The sequence below is a fragment of the Erpetoichthys calabaricus genome, chromosome 2 (genome assembly GCF_900747795.2).
Source record: "Erpetoichthys calabaricus chromosome 2, fErpCal1.3, whole genome shotgun sequence".
NCBI lineage: Eukaryota > Metazoa > Chordata > Cladistia > Polypteriformes > Polypteridae > Erpetoichthys > Erpetoichthys calabaricus.
The window spans coordinates 3321168-3339237 of NC_041395.2; the positions used below are offsets into that span (position 1 = coordinate 3321168).

The 18070-nt window shown below is 41.9% G+C and overlaps 1 protein-coding gene across 1 annotated transcript in view; it reads left to right on the forward strand.

The window, feature by feature from the left end:
• The window catches only part of LOC114669449 (uncharacterized), a 115636-nt gene that overhangs the window by 19404 nt on the left and 78162 nt on the right, over positions 1-18070 (forward strand). Inside the window, exons 15-19 of the mRNA XM_051924011.1 lie at positions 168-284; positions 2662-2802; positions 8818-8925; positions 11333-11416; positions 12999-13121. Of these exons, the coding sequence (XP_051779971.1) occupies positions 168-284; positions 2662-2802; positions 8818-8925; positions 11333-11416; positions 12999-13121 (573 nt within the window). The remainder of the gene's footprint in view (positions 1-167; positions 285-2661; positions 2803-8817; positions 8926-11332; positions 11417-12998; positions 13122-18070) is intronic.

Here is an 18070-nt window from a genome sequence, read left to right on the forward strand (position 1 = left end):
TATTGATTCTTGAGTGACTGTGTGATGACCTAAATATGTTTATCTAATCATTTAATACATGGTGACATTTAAGGAGAACGTGCAGGAGACAGGTGAGCTGACACGTGAATGTATGTCTTTTGCCAAACTGTGTCCCAATACAAACATAATGCCAACTTGTTTTTCAGACACTTTGACTTGCAACAACTGTTACGCCACTTCATGGACAACATGTGAGAGCCACGCTGAGGTGTGCCCTCAGGGTGACATGTACTGCGTGTCCTCTGCTTATTCCTACGTGACGCGTGAGTATTTAATTTTTTGTGTTGCTTTGCATGCCTTAGTGAAGATGGTCAATGACAGACACTTAACTTGATTCCACTGGCACATCCATGTTCCTGTTTGCCAATTGGCTGCATGTAATTGAGATCGGGACACAAGATTGGGTGGACAAGCAAGGCAGGAGAAGTCTCAACGTGAAGACAGGACTGCACTGAAAGTCCAGTTCAGTGACATAACCTGAGCCATCGCAGTCGATCAGAACTGTAATCTGAACATTTCAAAATCTGCATTTACTTCTTTGGTGCTGCTTGAGACAAAGAGAAGTGGCATCCATTACACAACGAGAGAACAGGATGATCACGCGTGCAAGTCAAAAACACAGAAGAACATTGGGGTCGCTGGTGGGAAAGCCACATTTAATCACTGACGAGTAAGTTAAGGTGTGCAAAGACCCTGGTGGCATTTCCACTGACCATGCTGGAAGAGAATCAAGGCCTCTTCATTTGAAACGTTTTGTGACTGAAGTGACGATCTTATGAAGAGTTCCTGTGAGGCAGGGGGTACCAGGGAAATAGGCAGAGTCAGTGGGAAGTCAGTGGTCATGACACACCAGGATGTTGTGATAGTCGTCATATCAATTTGACCATACAGTCTGAAATGCTGGTGGCAACCTCTGTTGTATGGGAGAAGTGCTTTGTTGTTGTAGTGTAGTAGGGTGCCCCTTCTTCACCAATTGCAGGAGCACAAACCTCCAGGTGTCTACTTGAAGGCACTCTATCCATTCAGACAACTACAACTCTCGGTCACTCTGTTGATCAGTGCTGTCCATGTCTTCTGGTTACTTATGGCTACTTTCATTTCTGCTGTGTTCAGTCCAGTACCTTTCTTGATGGTGTTGAGCCATCAAGCTCTTGCATGGACACTTCCTCTTTTGCCATTGACCAATCTAAAGTATGATGTCCTTCTCAAGCGATCTGCTTTGCATGATATGACCAAAGTAGGAGAGCTGTGTTTTGCTGTGTTATCACGGTCTCCAGTGAGATTTCCAGTTTGATGTCTTCCAGCACTACTTGGTTTGTTATTCTGGTTGACAGACATGTCCAGCACTGCAGTTCAAACTTATTGATCGTTCACCTATCTGCCTTCCTCAGTGTCCAGGTTTCACAGACACATGTTTCTTTTGGGACATCACATTCTTCCAAGTTCCAGCCTTCTGTTAATCTTAGGGGTGCAACTTGGAAAATCTTCCACAAGCCAAATATGCTGTTCCAGTGGATACAACAAGGCATTTTTTGGCAGGTGAACAAAGAAAACAAAGTCAACCCTTCATGGGGACTTCCTGCTGACCTCACCTGACTAGTCTGCTGCCATTTAAACCAGAATGGGGCTTCTTTATTGCACTTCAAGGAGCCTTGGCCCTCTGACAACTGACTGTAAACCCTTTCCATAAAGTCTTGGTGTGATTTTTGAAAGTGCCCTCAAATCCGACACACAAATGAACTCCTCAGCTCTGAAAGCCTGTCTCTATCAAGGCGGGGTGTTCACTAAAGTCAAGCCTTCTCTTTCTGTAGCCGATTTTGAAACACAAATTAATGCCCTTTTCTCTTCTTGGCTTGGCCATTGCACCTTATTGTACATCTGAAGTCTACCAATCATCTGTCGATCATCTACAGATCATCCAGAATGCTGCAGAAACAGAATCACATCACAACTGTCTTAGTGAATACATCTCTTCACTGGCGTCCAGTTCACTATTGGATTGATCTTAAAATCTTCTTGTTTGTTTTTAAGTCGCTGAATGGTTTAGCCCCCTGTTTTCTTACTGATCTCTTACACTCTTCCTCTTCCTCATGATCACTCCCATCTAGAAGTTGCTGGTTGTGCCGAGGTCTACATTTCAGCTCAGAGGTGACTGTGCCTTTGTGGCTGCTGCCTCTAAGCTTTGGAGCAGTCAACCCTTTTGTATTAGGTGTGCACTTTTAAATCTGTCTGAAAAGCCATTTTGGCTTTTTAAATTAGCATGAGAGTACTTGTTGTTTGTTTTATCTTGTTTATTTCATTTTACATATTTATTGGTCTATTTATTGAAACTGTACGTCACTTTGGTCAACTGCTCTCATTTTAAATGTGCTCTATAAACGTAACTGACCCGACTTGACTAACAGTCCTGTAAAGGTCACCATTATCGATGCAGCAATGCCAACCAGCCTGGAGACAGCCGCCCACCTTACATAACTGAAAATGGCTGGAGTACTGCAGCCCTTGACCTTTTTTTCAAACTTGCTGATCCCTTTTCCCTTTTTTCTTCTTTTATTTGGTTATTTTCTTTTCAGTGTTGACAAAGCTTGTGTTTCCATTCATATTGAGCTATTGCATGTTTTATAATCTTCTGTCATACAGCTTCAATGAACATATCGTCGTTCAGAAGGTTTTGTGGTCACCCTGAGGACTGCAACAAAACTTCATCATACATCAGTGCAAATGAAAGCCAGACGCTCATTGCTGAATGCTGCAGCTCTGATTTTTGTAACACACAAACAGGTTAGTGACAACATTCCCACAAGTGAAATGTACTGTGTGGTTTAGCAATCTTCTTTATTTCTCAAGATGTTTGCTGTGGTCAATGATAATCTTAGTGTTTGATTTCATTTTTGGATGTTTTATTTATTTATTTTTTGTTTTTTATTGAAATTATTAAAAGCAAGTAACATTCCATACAATAAAGTCAAACTCGACAAAAATAAATTCAATTCAACATGACCCAAAAGGAAAATAGGAAGGCAAACAGCCAGCGTAAATCTTTAAGAGTAGAAAAGACAGAAGAGAAACCTTTTCCCCAATATGAAAATGTTATTGATCAGATCCTGCCAGGTTTTAAAAAAGTTTTTTTACAGATCCTCTAAGTGAGAATTTGATTTTTTTCCATTACAAATAGTACATGACATCAGTTACTCACTGACATAACAGAGGTGGACTAGGATTACTCCAGTTGAGCGAGACAAATCTGCGTGCTAATAGTGAAGTTAAGGCATTTACAGTTTGTTTGTCCTTCTCCATCTAGCTAGGATGTTGGAGGGAATCTTAACATCATTATTCAGAAGTGAGACCGGTCTGTATGATGCACAGATCTGTATGTGGGGCAAAGTGATTTGAGCTCAATCATCAGAGGGACATGGTTGGAGATAACAATAGCATTGTACTTGCAAGATGTGATTATGGGCAACAAATTGTTATGTCTAAAGAAATAATCAATTCTTGAATAACAATGATGTACTGGTGAGAAGAAGGAATATGCTCTTAAGTATGGAGTTCTCCATGGCCTCCCCAAACTCCTCCCATGCCTGAGTTTTTGCCTCAGCAACCACCAAAGCCGCATTCCGCTTGGCCTGCCAGTACCTATCAGCTGCCTCCAGAGTCCCACAGGACAAAAGGGTCCTGTAGGACTCCTTCTTCAGCTTGACGGCATCCCTCACCGCCAGTATCCACCAACGGGTTCGGGGATTGCCGCCACGACAGGCACAGACCACCTTACGGCCACAGCTCTGGTCAGCTGCTTCAACAATAGAGGCACGGAACATGGCCCATTAGGACTTAATGTCCCCCACCTCCCTCGGGATGTGGTCGAAGTTCTGCCGGAGGTGGAAGTTGAAACTACTTCTGACAGGGGGCTCTGCCAGACGTTCCCAGCAGACCCTCACAACACGTTTGGGCCTACCAGGCCTGACCGGCATTCTCCCCCACCATCGAAGCCAACTCACCACCAGGTGGTGATCAGTTGACAGCTCTGCCCCTCTCTTCACCCGAGTGTCCAAGACATGTGACCGCAAGTCTGATGACACGACCACAAAGTCGATCATCGAACTGAGGCCTAGGGTGTCCTGGTGCCAAGTGCACATATGAACACCCCTATGCTTGAACATGGTGTTCGTTATGGACAATCCGTGACGAGCACAGAAGTCCAATAACAAAACACCACTCGGGTTCAGATCGGGGGGGCCATTCCTCCCAATCACGCCCTTCCAGGTCTCACTGTCATTGCCCACGTAAGCATTGAAGTCTCCCAGCAGTACAAGGGAGTCCCCAGAAGGTATGCCCTCTAGCACCCCTTCCAGGGACTCCAAAAAGGGTGAGTACTCCAAACTGCTGTTCGGTGCATACGCACAAACAACAGTTAGGACCCAAAGGCGGAGGGAGGCTACCCTCTCGTCTACCGGGGTAAACCCCAATGAACAGGCTCCAAGTTGGGGGGCAATAATATACCCACACCTGCTCGGCGCCTCTCACCGGGGGCAACTCCAGAGTGGTACAGAGTCCAGCCCCTCTCAAGGAGATTGGTTCCAGAGTCCAAGCTGTGTGTCGAGGTGAGTCCAACTATATCAAGCTGGAACCTCTCAACCTCGTGCACTAGCTCAGGCTCCTTCCCCTTCAGAGAGGTGACATTCCACGTCCCAAGAGCCAGCTTCTGTAGCCGAGGATCGGACTGCCAAGGTCCCCGCCTTTGGCCACCGCCCAACTCACACTGCACCCGACCTCCTTGGCCCCTCCCATAGGTGGTGAGCCCATGGAAAGGGGGACCCACGTTGCCTCTTTGGGCTGTGCCCAGCCGAGCCCCATGGGTGCAGGCCTGGCCACCAGGCACTCGCCATCGAACCCCACCTCCAGGCCTGGCTCCAGAGTGGGGCCCCGGTGACCCGCGTCCGGGGGAGGGAAAACGCTGTCCAAAGTTTTCTTTCATCATAGGAGGTTTGAACCGCTCTTTGTCTCATCCCTCACCTAGGACCAGTTTGCCTTGGGTGACCCTACCAGGGGCATAAAGCCCCGGACAACAGAGCTCCTAGGATCTTTGGGACACGCAAACCCCTCCACCACGATAAGGTGACGGTTAAAGGAGGGGAAAAAAAAAATAATCACTTAAATTAAATAAATTACCCATCACCAATACATATCTCCCTTAAGGCTCAGATAATACATCTGATACTACAAATGAAATTGTTCTATGAATTAAGATACCCACGTCTTTAGTTTTCTTTGTATAGCTGGAGTGGAATATTTGACAAGTCCAATCTTTTTGCATCTGAAACTAATCCTTGCTGATTAAGTGAGTCTCCTGTAAAAATACTATCTTGGCATTTAGACCTGTTAGATGAGAGAATACGTTCTTACTTATTAATTCGTGATTGAGACCTTTGAAAGTCCAGCTCACTATTTGGTAACAGAGACATTACTTCTGAACTTTTGATGTCATTTTATAATCTTAAATTAAGGTAGTACATTATTACATATGATAGCTTTAACCTTAATTTCCAATTTTGCCAGGAGTTATGGCTATGAAGCCTATTGTTGTGTTGGCACTTACAATTGTGGGAGTAAAAAGGATAGATTAGAAATAGCTTGCTGTCTTTCTCTCCTCCCCCAGATGCCCCCCCTTTTGCTTCCCCAAGTGATGATAGACCACACTTCATGAAATCCCAGATCTCTGACATGCCTAGAGACAGAGCACATCAAGAACTAAACAAGCCCCCCAGCAGTAGTGTAGAACAATGAAAGTAGAAATATCTATTGGCAATAGAGTCCAAATACTATAAACCTAGAATATAATCTTAAACAGTCCTGAAAGAATAAAGACAAGGAATGATGTTAAGCATACACATACAGTTAGGTCCGTAAATATTTGGACAGAGACAACTTTTTTCTAATTTTGGTTCTGTACATCACCACAATGAATTTTAAATGAAACAACTCCGATGCAGTTGAAGTGCAGACTTTCAGCTTTAATTCAGTGGTGTGAACAAAACGATTGCATAAAAATGTGAGGCAACTAAAGCATTTTGTGAACACAATCCCTTCATTTCAGGGGCTCAAAAGTAATTGGACAATTGACTCAAAGACTATTTCATGGGCAGGTGTGTGCAAGTCCGTCGTTATGTCATTATCAATTAAGCAGATAAAATTCCTGGAGTTGATTTGAGGTGTGGTGCTTGCATGTGGAAGATTTTGCTGTGAACAGACAACATGCGGTCAAAGGAGCTCTCCATACAGGTGAAAGAAGCCATCCTTAAGCTGCGAAAACAGAAAAAACCCATCCGAGAAATTGCTCCAATATTACGAGTGGCAAAATCTACAGTTTGGTACATCCTGAGAAAGAAAGCAAGCACCGGTGAACTCAGCAATGCAAAAAGACCTGGACGTCCACAGAAGACAACAGTGGTGGATGATCGCAGAATCATTTCCATGGTGAAGAGAAACCACTTCACAACAGCCAACCAAGTGAACAACACTCTCCAGGGGGTAGGCGTATCGATATCCAAGTCTACCATAAAGAGAAGACTGCATGAAAGTAAATACAGAGGGTGCACTGCAAGGTGCAAGCCACTCATAAGCCTCAAGAATAGAAAAGCTAGATTGGACTTTGCTAAAGAACATCTAAAAAAGCCAGCACAGTTCTGGAAAAACATTCTTTGGACAGATGAAACCAAGATCAACCTCTACCAGAATGATGGCAAGAAAAAAGTATGGAGAAGGTGTGGAACAGCTCATTATCCAAAGCATACCACATCATCTGTAAAACACGGTGGAGGAAGGGAGGCAGTGTGATGGCTTGGGCGTGCATGGCTGCCAGTGGCACTGGGACACTAGTGTTTATTGATGATGTGACACAGGGCAGAAGCAGCCGAATGAATTCTGAGGTGTTCAGAGACATACTGTCTGCTCAAATCCAGCTAAATACAGCAGTCACATTGATTCATGATACAGATGGACAATGACCCAAAACATACAGCCAAAGCAACCCAGGAGTTTATTAAAGCAAAGAAGTGGAAAATTCTTGAATGGCCAAGTCAGTCACCTGATCTTAACCTAACTGAGCAGGCATTTCACTTGTTGAAGACTAAACTTCAGACAGAAAGGCCCACAAACAAACAGCAACTGAAAGCTGCTGCAGTAAAGGCCTGGCAGAGCATTAAAAAGGAGGAAACCCAACATCTGGTGATGTCCAGGAGTTCAAGACTTCAGGCTGTCATTGCCAGCAAAGGGTTTTCAACCAAGTATTAGAAATGAACATTTGATTTCCAGTTATTTCATTTGTCCAATTACTTTTGAGCCCCTGAAATGAAGGGATTGTGTTCAGAAAATGCTTTAGTTGCCTCACATTTTCATGCAATCGTTTTGTTCACCCCACTGAATTAAAGCTGAACGTCTGCACTTCAACTGCATCGGAGTTGTTTAATTTCAAATTCATTGTGGTAACGTACAGAACCAAAATGAGAAAAACATTGTCTCTGTCCAAATATTTATGGACCTAACTGTATGTAAAATGTAGCTGATAAGGAAAAAAGTCACACTGCAAAAGGACCAGATTGCAGGTAAAATCTTCTTTGTCTTTGCCAGGACACAATATGACTCTTGATCGTATTTCAAAAAGTGTCGGGATCTTTTTTCTTAGCTTTTTTTTTTCCTTCATACAGAGAACTAAAAATATGGAACTTGCCTTTGATATCCACTCTCAGATTAGCAGGATACAAGAGCCTGTATCTGATGTGATAAGCGCTGTTTAATGTGTCACGTTTAGCAGCTGTTGAAGTGAAAAATCAGGGACAATACAAATGCAGTTATTTTCAAATATAATTTCTTGTTTCAATCTGAGAAGTGACTTCAAATTTACTTTAGATTGTAAATTGTCATAACATACAATAAGGCTTCTAGGCTTTGAGGCATTTGATCACTAAGCTTCTAATATCTTGGTGTCTGATTTAAAGTCAAAGCGAACTTTATTGTCATCTCAACCATATACAAGTATACAGATAGACAAAATTGCCAAGCTCAGGGTCCACAGTGTAACAATATGAAGTTCAAATAAAAAATTAAAATTAGAATTAAAATTAAAATTTAAAATTAAAATTAAAACACAACCAAGACAAGACATTGTGCAAAGACAAGACAAAGAAGTAGCAGCAATATTGACGTGTAGTAAGCAATATGAACATTGATGCAATGTATGGTATTTGCAATCTAGATACATAAATATAGTCAATGAATATGTAATATAATAAATAAATATCAGATATAGATAATACAGAAATGATCAGTGTATGATAATAGTAGTTTAAGAGACGTGTAAACAATGACCGGTCAGAATGTTTCACAGCAGAAGGATATCAAGAATGTCAAATCCATAAAGGTCAGTAGGAGATTTTCAGTTCTTCTCTACCTGCACACTCATCTTCACAGGACAGCGGCTCGCATGTATAAAAGTTCTGTTTTTAGAGGTGGTGGAGGCCGTGTGGAAGATCCCAGGGGGCAGCCTGGTGTTAAGGAGTCATTTCCAATTATCAGATGTTTTAAATAGCAGAATGTATAAGTGGCTGTTAGAAGTTGTTTTGTTAAGAAGAATGTAATTTATTCAATTATAGTGCTCAACTCTGATGACGGTCTTACAGGGCATGCATACGGTACCCAGAAGGATTTTGCTTTTAATTCATCATAAAAATAATGACAGATAGACATATTGTGATGAATCATTCAGAACTCAACAGCCCTCTGACATTTTTTCACTGACAGTTGACACCTCTGCCGGTCCAAACGGACTTGTTTGCTGTTCTGGAGGAGACGGAAGTTGCCAGCCTGTCGTGCAGTGCATTGGTTTTCAAGACAAGTGTTTCACTTCAGGTGAGCCCACAGGAATTGTTTATAATTTATTGCAGGCGTCCATTCATTGTCGTCTTCTTAAAGGTGAATATGTGCTCTTTGTACAGACTTTTTGTGTCATGGTCGACAGAGTTAACTTTGCTTTAATGTGTTTGTGTGTCTTACTGGCTAAGAGGCCCCTGGTTCATCGCCAGGCTCTCCATGTGTGGATGTGAAATGGAAAGGTGAAGGAGCAGGAATGATTTCACAGTGGTGCCAGAAACAAACTGCATTATCTATTTCTACAATTTAAGAGAGTGCTTTACATAAGAAAAGCAGAAATGTTAGCTTTGAATAGACAGTGGGAGGACTGAAACTTGAAAATACCCCAAATGAGGAGGACCGGGGAGTCTTAGTGGACTCATGACTATGAACATCCAGACAGTGGACAGAGGCAATCAAGATGGCTTTTAGGATGTTAGATGTGCAGTACAAGTCGGAAGCTGAATAACACGCTGGTGAGGCCTCGTCTGGAGTGCTGTGCGCAGTTTTAGTCTCCTTATTACTAAAAAAGACATAGCAGTACTAGAGAAAGCCTTGTGGAGAGTGACTAGGCTGACTCAGGACTGAGAGGTCTGAGCTAAGAGTTAGAGTTTCAGTTTAATCAGAAGGAGGTTAAGATTAATAAGACCTGAATGAAGTGTTTAAAATGATGAAGGGAATTCGTCCAAAGGCCCAAGACGGTGACTTTAAACTGAGTTCATCAAGGACACAGGGACACAGTTGGAAACTTGCTAAGGGTAAATTTCACAGAAACATTAGGACATTGTTCTTCACACAGAGAGCCACAGCCACTTGGAATAAGTGAGCAGGTAGTGTGGTAGACAGGAGGACCTTAGGGTCCTGATGTTATTTCAGATAATCAAGGTCAATAGGATGGACGAGTTTGTTGGGCTGAATGGCTGCTCTTGTCACAATTATTCTAATGTTCTACTATTGTTATGAGTCTCACCAAATTTGAAATATGTATTAGAATGACCTGCTTTAAATTAAATTAGTATGTATTCAAAATGTTTAAATGCTACTATATAAAAATATTTATCATTTGTAAATCTTTATGGATCATTCACCCCTGCTTGAAAGGGAGAGACCTTTACGGTCTACATCTGTCAAAAAATGTTAGTGGCCTAACTCACAAAATCTGCTATTGACTGACAGCCTCCCCATTTACACCAGTGAGGGGTGTAATGGTGCCTGTTCACTCATTCATCCCCGTCTTCCTGATGTGAATATGACTTACTTTGGATCAGTTTTAACTTCATGAAGACATACTGTTCAAAGTCAAGACTCAAGTGACCCAGACACGACGGGTCTCCTTTCTGCTTAACCAACTTTCTTAATATTAATTTTGTCTTCACATGGCATTCATCCCAGAACAAAATGAAAACTTCAAAATAACTGCACCATAATGAATCTCAAAGATTAAAAGAAAGGTACAAAGTTATTCATCCGGCATGTGGATGTGACATTCCAGCTCTGAGGTGTCTTACATCCTGATGACATTCAGCTGTGCTGCTGCTTTTGTCCATTCATCAATAAAGTCACGGGAGCCTTGGTATTCTATTAAAATTCATTATCTCATCGTCCAGACACACATCCTCCCTCATTGACACATAGCAAGCCGTGTATATGTATTTGATGTTACTGCTGGAAACATTTTCAGATGCCACCATATTGTGCACTGCTTTTGTTCTTAGGAGGCGTTTTGATGCTTTTGTGTTTCCTTGGGCTAGTGGCTAGCAAGAAGATATTAGTTTCTGTGGGCACGTCTATAACATCTAGAGGAAATATACTCAGCCATGGCTGTTTTGATCCTAGTAACGACCTCTTTGATTTGCATAGCTGCCATTATGAATCCTGTCTGCTGTCTTCATTAACCTCAATTATGCCTTTCTCCACATCCTGGTCATGTGAATCTGGGCAGGATGACCAAACGGCTCTCCTTGTCAAACCTTAGAGGACAGATATCAGGCTGTAGGTTAAGATCCAGGAGAGTGTCACCAATGGAGTCTGGAGGCTGTGGGCACAAACCCTGCCAGGATGGAGACTGGCAAGACACCTTTTCTATAGTGCCCATTCCAAAACCCAGCATGTGATAGATGTTTCAGAAAGCTGTTCTTCAGAAGAGGAGGGCGAAGCAGAGGGGGAAAAAATCAAGAAAAAGAGAACAGAGATCTCCACTTCTGCTCTGTCACAAGACTGTGCTGTTAGGCTGGCGATCACTGCTCTTATGTCCCACTAGGTCCCTGGTCTTTATTTCAGGACTTTACGTAAAAGCCATATTATTCAGTGATACTAAATTGAGTTTATGTCAGCTCTTCAGTGAGGTCTACAGATTTTACTTTTTTTTTTAATCATATTTGATCCAACACTGTTATCACCTCTTCAGGTTCTACCCGAGGATGCATTTCAAACAGCAGTTGTTCCAGTCCCTCGATGAGATGCTGCCCAGTAAATCTCTGCAATGATCCAAGTGAGTATTGATGATGAAGGAGGTGGAGGAGCACTTCAAGCTCACACTCAGTCACTCCCTCATGTAATGACACACACTGGTGAGGCTTCATCTGGAGTGCTGTGTGCAGTGTTGGTCTCCATGTTCCTTAAAAGTCAGAGCAGTGCTAGAGAAGAGCAACTGGTGATGATTCAGGATCACAGAGAGTGACTGAAGAGGAAAGGCTGAAGGAGCTGATGAACGTGATTGAAGTGTTTTATATTATGAAGGTAGTTAGGACAGTGGATTTCAGCTGGTACTTCAAAATGAGTTTTTGAGCACAGGGACACAGATGTAAACTGACTAAGGGTAAATTTCCCACAAATGTTTAGAAGGTTTTACTTCACACAGAGAACCACAGGCACATGGAGAATGTGACCAAGTAGTGAAGCGGACTTTATGGACCTTCAAAATCAACTCCATTATTTTGGAGATATTGAGGAAATATGATGGTCAAGGTTGCTGGGCTGAATGGCCAGATGTCATCAAAATTGTCCTGATGTTTTAATAAAAGTGTCTACAGTTGAGTTTCACAGAAATGAGTTGAGCAGATCGGCTTTAAAGAACATTAGAATGAGAATCTCATACCAGGTGAAGGGCTGCTTGTTCATCCCAAGTGTTCAATCAGAAAGTGTGTCAGCAGTGCTAAGGAGGCTGTGTTTGCATTGAAAACAAGGCAACTTAAAAGTAAATGTAAAAATGTATAAACATGTTGAATATGCCCTGAAGGAACGAGTGCATCTTCATCATCAGTCTTTGTAATGACTGGGGAAAGATGGGTGGAAAAGAAGCATTAGAGCTGAAAAACTAACAGCATGTTTATAGAGAGGAGAACAGGAATGGAGGAGCAGTTACACAGAAAAGGCCCTCAGTAATCACTAAGACTAAGAGAAAACAGAAACGCTTACTCAAGAGCCCACCAAGAACGTGGTGCTTGTCCATCCACAAATGTTTAACAGCTACCTGATGGAGGTCACCACAAACGGGGGGACCTAGAAAGCACTGGAAGATGGCCTATTATGCTGAAGGGCAGATCGTGTTGGTCCAAGCCACTGGCATAAAACGACAATTGTGCAAGCCAGGGGATGGAGGAGCTTAAGCACAGGACACAAGACGTTAGGGGCCAAGGATTCTTTACACAGCTGAGGATCATTTGTGGGGTTCCATAAAGATTAGTGGCATGGCCAATTCTTTTAAAAATTTACATAAAAAATAATGGAGTTGTAACTAACTGGTAAAACTTGCTTGCGACCCCCAGTTAGGCAGAGGAATAGAATTACCAAAATCATTGGAACATCTAGAGATGGATTTGGCCAGATTTTGGTGGGGAAGAAAACAGGCTGAGCAATTCAAATTGAACATAAATAAAATGTATCTTAGCTAAGTTAAAAGTTTAAATCTTCAGTGTAATCATTGAAAGGGGGACCAGAGCTAGAAAATAGACCTCACATGGCAGCAGTTGACTTCTCACTGCTAACAAACAGCAGAGCGCTGGAGAAGGAGCGCCAAGTGGTGGACTGCACAGAGGTCCTCATGATATGCTTTCTTATATTCTCTTTTTCAGTGTTCGATCTGATGTGTTATAACTGCATTTCTAACTCCACTTTGGAAATCTGTGATGGGAATGTAGTGCCATGCAGCTCTCAGAACTCGGCATGCACCAGCATGGTGGAGTCCAGCACCTCGGGTATGTAGTTGCCATGGACATGTTGAGGTCTTCAGGAGTCTGGGATCTGCATTTCTTATCATGTTGTACTTTAACAGTAAAGTCCCATCTTTAAAAGTGATGTTTTATGGATATTTTACAGGCCAGTTTATACGAAGCCTAATATGAAAATTTTAAGCATCTCTTTGGGAGTAATCCGAATTTGTGATGGCTGTAGATAATTTAATACTAAAAAGATCGTGATGATTGAATAATGTTCTGCTTAGCAAAATTTAAGCTGTGAATCTTGGGATGGAACATTGAAAATGTTACTGCATGTAGTTTTTGTGTATTTGAATTATTTCAGTTTGGAAATATTCTGATGAGTGATTCTGCAGTCTTTGCACTCTTGAAAATAGTGGCACAAATGTTGATAGAGAGAGGGCCTTCTGATGACAATGGTGGGATTCAAAGGTGCCCCACGTCACAGTACAACTTGGACAAACCAATGTATTTGACATCAGACTAACACCTGTTGGTATGAGTTACCCAAAATGCCACACTAAAGACACGCCAACAATAGATGTACAGACATATGAAAAAGTTTGGGAACCCCTCTTAATTCTTTGGATTTTTGTTTCTCATTGGCTGAGCTTTCAAAGTAGCAACTTCCTTTTCATATATGACATGCCTTATGGAAACAGTAGGATTTCAGCAGTGACATTAAGTTTATTGGATTAACAGAAAATATGCATCATAACAAAATTAGACAGGTGCATACATTTGGGCACCCCAACAGAGATATGACATCAATACTTAGTTGAGCCTCCTTTTGTAAATCTAACAGCCTCTAGACGCTGTCCTCCTATAGCCTCTGATGAGTGTCTGGATTCTGGATGGCGGTATTTCTGACCATTCTTCATACAAAATCTCTTCAGTTCAGTTCAATTTGATGGACAGCCTGCTTCAAATCATTCCATAGATTTTCGATGACATTCAAGTCAGGGGACTGTGACGGCCATTCCAGAACATTGTACTTCTCCCTCTGCATGATTTGCCTTTGTAGATTTCCAACTGTGTTTTGGGTCATTGTCTTGTTGGAATATCCAATCCCAGCGTAATTTCAACTTTGTGACTGATGCTTGAACATTATTCTGAAGAATTTGTTGATATTGGGTTGAATTCATCTGACCCTCGACTTTAACAAAGGCCCCAGTACCTGAACTGGCCACACAGCCCCACAGCATGATGGAACCTCCACCAAATGTGACAGTAGGTAGCAGGTGTTTTTCTTGGAATGCGGTGTTCTTCTTCTGTCATGCAAAGCACTTTTTCTTATGACCAAATAACTCAATTTTTGTATCATCAGTCCAAAGCACTTTGTTCCAAAATGAATCTGGCTTGTCTAAATGAGCATTGGCATACAACAAGCGACTCTGTTTGTGGTGTGAGTGCAGAAAGGGCTTCTTTCTCATCACCCTGCCATACAGATGTTCTTTGTGTGTAGAACGATGTACAGATACACCATCTTCAGCCAGATGTTCTTGCAGGTCTTTGGAGGTGATCTGTGGGTTATCTGTCACCATTCTCACAATCCTGTTCATATGCCGCTCTTGTATTTGTCTTGGCCTGCCAGACTTGCTGGGTTTAACAGCAACTGTGCCTGTGGCCTTCCATTTCCTGATTGCATTACTTACAGTTGAAACTGACAGTTTAAACCTCTGAGATGGCTTTTTGTAGCCTTCCCCTAAACCAGGAGACGCAACAATCTTTGTTTTCAGATCTTTGGAGAGTTGTTTTGAGGATCCCATACTGTCACTCTTCAGAGGAGAGTCAAAGGGAATGAAGCACAACCTGCAATTGACCACCTTAAATCCCTTTATATCTCATGATTGGACACACCTGTCTATGAAGTTCAAGGCTTAACGAGCTCATCAACCAAGTAATCAGCATTGAGCAGTGACAGACATTCAAATCAGCAAAATTACAAGGGGACCCACATTTGTGCACAGCCAGTTTTTCACATTTGATTTAATTTCATACAACTAAATACTGCGTCACTAAAAATCTTTGTTCGGAAAACACCGCAGTACTCAGATGTTCCTAGGAAATGAAAGACATACCACTGCTATCTTTTTTGTTGAAAGGAGAGTCAGTTATTATGCTGGCTGAGAGAGGTTCCCAAACTTTTTAATATGACTGTACAGGTATATTGGAAGTAGTTCTGCTATAGCCTTTTAGCACAGCGACATGTTCTCCTACTTTTGGAAAGCACAAACTTTATGTCTCCTGGGGCCTCATGTATAACACCGTGCATAGAATTCGCACTATAACATGACGTAAGCACAAAAGCCGAAATGTGCTTACGCACAGAAAAATCCAGATGCAGGAATCTTTGCGTTCGCCAGCTTCCGCGTTCTTCCGCTACATAAATTCCGATTAGCGTGAAAAGTAACGCTTGTGCACATGCCTGATGTCCCGCCCCAGCTCCTCCCAGAATTACGCCTCTTTGAATATGCAAATCAATATAAATATCCCGTAAGCTCAGTGTTCTGTGAAAAGATAATGGGAAAAGCAAGAGGGAAAATGGAAGAATTTCAGTGAATACCAAGTGGAGGCAAGGAAAATCGTACTATTTGTAGGTTTTAAACAGTGGTATAAACAACAAAAGGAAGATGATCGAGTGACAGTGTCGGAGAAACTCGAAAGTTCAAGTTCACACAGTCGCACAGTGCCCGAAAATAAAAAAGAAGTTGTCAGATATCAAAGTCGCCGTGAAAAGGCTCACCGTCTGAGTGTCATATGAAAGCTTATTAGGATACAGAGAAAAAAAAAAGGCACACAGTGGGGTAAAAGCACGAAACGTCAACTTCATCTCGAAATTTCCACTTTAATCACGTAGTTTATTTTGTCATTAAAGTAGAACATCATAAACTTCATCTTAAAATCGTTCAATTAACTAGTTTCTCAAATCACATCATAAGTAAAGTAGCACGTTAAATGCTTTGTGTTGTTTGTGTTCTTCTATGTGCTCTATGTGTGTGAATCACTACGTGCTCTTTAAACCGGCTTTCTTTTCTTCCGACAGGACACAGAATCCATTACATTCGTGATATTACAGCTCTCTGAATAACTAAAATACTGAGATGTATACGTAATATCATTTTCATGATGGTAGGAGTTAAAGCATGTTATTAAACATTGGAACACAGTGGGGCAGTGATTGTGTGCGACCTTCGATGAAATAATTTATTGCAACAGTACTCAGGGGCAGCTCTAGGCTTGTGGCGGCCCTGGGCACAGAAAGAATCGGTGGCTCCTTCGCCTGCCAATGTCAATATGGTATCTAATGCACGGCCGATGGCCACGTCCGTTGCGGACACTGCATAGCCGGCTCATGCTCATGACACAAGCGTTTAACTTTTGCCAAAATTTGCCGCTGTGTTTTTAGCTGTGTCATTATTTTGTCTTTCTGTTTTATATTCAATATACAGTATATTAGCGTGGAGGCCCCTGGGATTTGGCGGCCCTGTGCAGGTGCACAGTTTGCACATGCCTAAGGCCGCCCCTGCAGTACTGTCTCTTTCAAACGTACTAACCTCCAATTCCTGTCCTTCCTTTTCTTTCTCCAAGTAACCGATTGACACACAATCAGCTCTGTAATGGACGTTAAGCCATCTGTAAGCTTATAACGCAGATTCTTCAAAACTTTAAAGGAACATTGAAATATGTTCCTAGTACATGTTTAATTATTCTATCCTTCATGCCAGTCCCAGTGAAGCATACAGGGCGCGACAGGAACCATCCGTGAGCGGAGCGCTAGATCCTTGCTAGCGTAGCAACACCGTGTCCTTTAATTATTAACAATATTGATTATTTAAATGAAGTTAAAGTTTCATCTGTATAATATAATAAACATATCTTGCTGCATTTCATCTTAAAATGTCATCATATGTAAATACGCGCTTTATAAAGTGTCTCAGGTTGTGGTATATTATAACTGTATCGGAAGTTTACAATGAGGTGATTGTACTTAAAGTACTAAGAGTTCTACCAGGAGCACCTGATGGACTCATTGAGTGCGTTTAGAGCTCTTGGGATGAAACTATTTGTGAACTGCGAGGTCCGTACAGGAAAGGCTCTGAAGCGTTTGCCTTAGGGGAGCAGTTCAAATAGGAAGCATGGCTGAGGCAGCGTGCGCTTGATGCTGTATACCGATAATTCTCTTTCCGATCAGCTTCTCCGAGTGGTGCAGTGAGAGTAATATGGAAAAATATGATCCGCTGTGGCAACCCCTAACAGGAGCAGCTAAAAGATGAAGAAAAAGAAGGTGCAGTGAGAGTAACAACGCTAAAGCAGTTATGGTATTTGGAATAGTTTGACCACTCTGTGGACCATTATATTGTTACTGGTTAATTACAATCAGATGCATTAAACTAATAAACAATACGCGGTTAATTTCAGTGTATTTATAAAGCCGCGTCAGGAAAAGAAAGGATAACCACACAGGAACAGTAGCACTGCTTTGACGCTGGGTGCTGCCAGTCTGCAAAACCGAGCGGAGAACTTGCGTACGCCAGAATATGAGCTACAGTGTAAATGTGCGTGGCTTTACACCAAGTTTAGGTTTTATACATCATGATTTGAACGTGGAAACGTTCTTACACAACATTTCTGTTTATACATGAGGCCCCTGGTCTGTGAAACCCTTGAAGTAAATTTTGACGCCATGCTTCTAAGCTTTCTGGATTTGTTATTTAAATATTCTGGTGCCAGCTAGTTGGTAAATGTCATGTTATTTTCATTTAGAACTGTTTGTTAGTGTAAGTCTCATGTGCTCTCTGAGCCCTAGCGCCGTGTTGTGATTATTTATTAGCAAGCAACGACAGGTCAGCTGATTTGTCTTATGTATGTCTTTATCTTCTGTGTGTATTTCTTCTATTTTGATATCATAACATTTTACTCTTTTAATAATGAATTGCCTTATTTGT